This window comes from Crocuta crocuta, unplaced genomic scaffold, assembly GCF_008692635.1.
Source record: "Crocuta crocuta isolate KB4526 unplaced genomic scaffold, BGI_CrCroc_1.0 scaffold443, whole genome shotgun sequence".
Taxonomy (NCBI): domain Eukaryota; kingdom Metazoa; phylum Chordata; class Mammalia; order Carnivora; family Hyaenidae; genus Crocuta; species Crocuta crocuta.
The window spans coordinates 1,256,945-1,257,309 of NW_027529446.1; the positions used below are offsets into that span (position 1 = coordinate 1,256,945).

At 68.2% G+C, this 365-nt stretch overlaps 1 protein-coding gene across 3 annotated transcripts in view; it reads right to left on the reverse strand.

The window, feature by feature from the left end:
- Positions 1 to 365, reverse strand: part of MOB3A (MOB kinase activator 3A) — a 21,388-nt gene that overhangs the window by 2,583 nt on the left and 18,440 nt on the right. For all 3 annotated transcript variants that reach the window (XM_077760674.1, XM_077760673.1, XM_077760675.1), the window contains one exon: positions 68 to 270. In XM_077760674.1, coding sequence (XP_077616800.1) covers positions 68 to 270 — 203 coding nt within the window. The remainder of the gene's footprint in view (positions 1 to 67; positions 271 to 365) is intronic.

Consider the following 365-nt stretch of genomic DNA (forward strand, 5'->3'; position numbering starts at 1 on the left):
CACGCCGGGGGTCTGGGACCCCAGCGTCCCCCGCCCGCCGCTCCCGGTGGGGGCCTGCCCTGCTCACCAGCGGCTCCAGCTCCTTGGTGTCGATGAGGCCGAACTCCTTGACGAAGTAGTAGAAGTGCTTGTAGCAGGTGTTGACGTGCGCCTCGGAGCCCATCTGCGCGATGCGGTCGAAGTGGTGGATGTAGACGTGCACGAACACGCGGAAGAGCCGGGACAGGATCTTCTTCACCACCTGCAGGAAGTTCCTGGGGAACGGCGTGCCTGCGGACGGGGCGACACGCTCAGGGGCGGGGCCTCCCCCTCCCCTGCCGACCCCCACGCCAGGTTCCAGTCCGTGGGCTTCGCCTGGGTTTCCC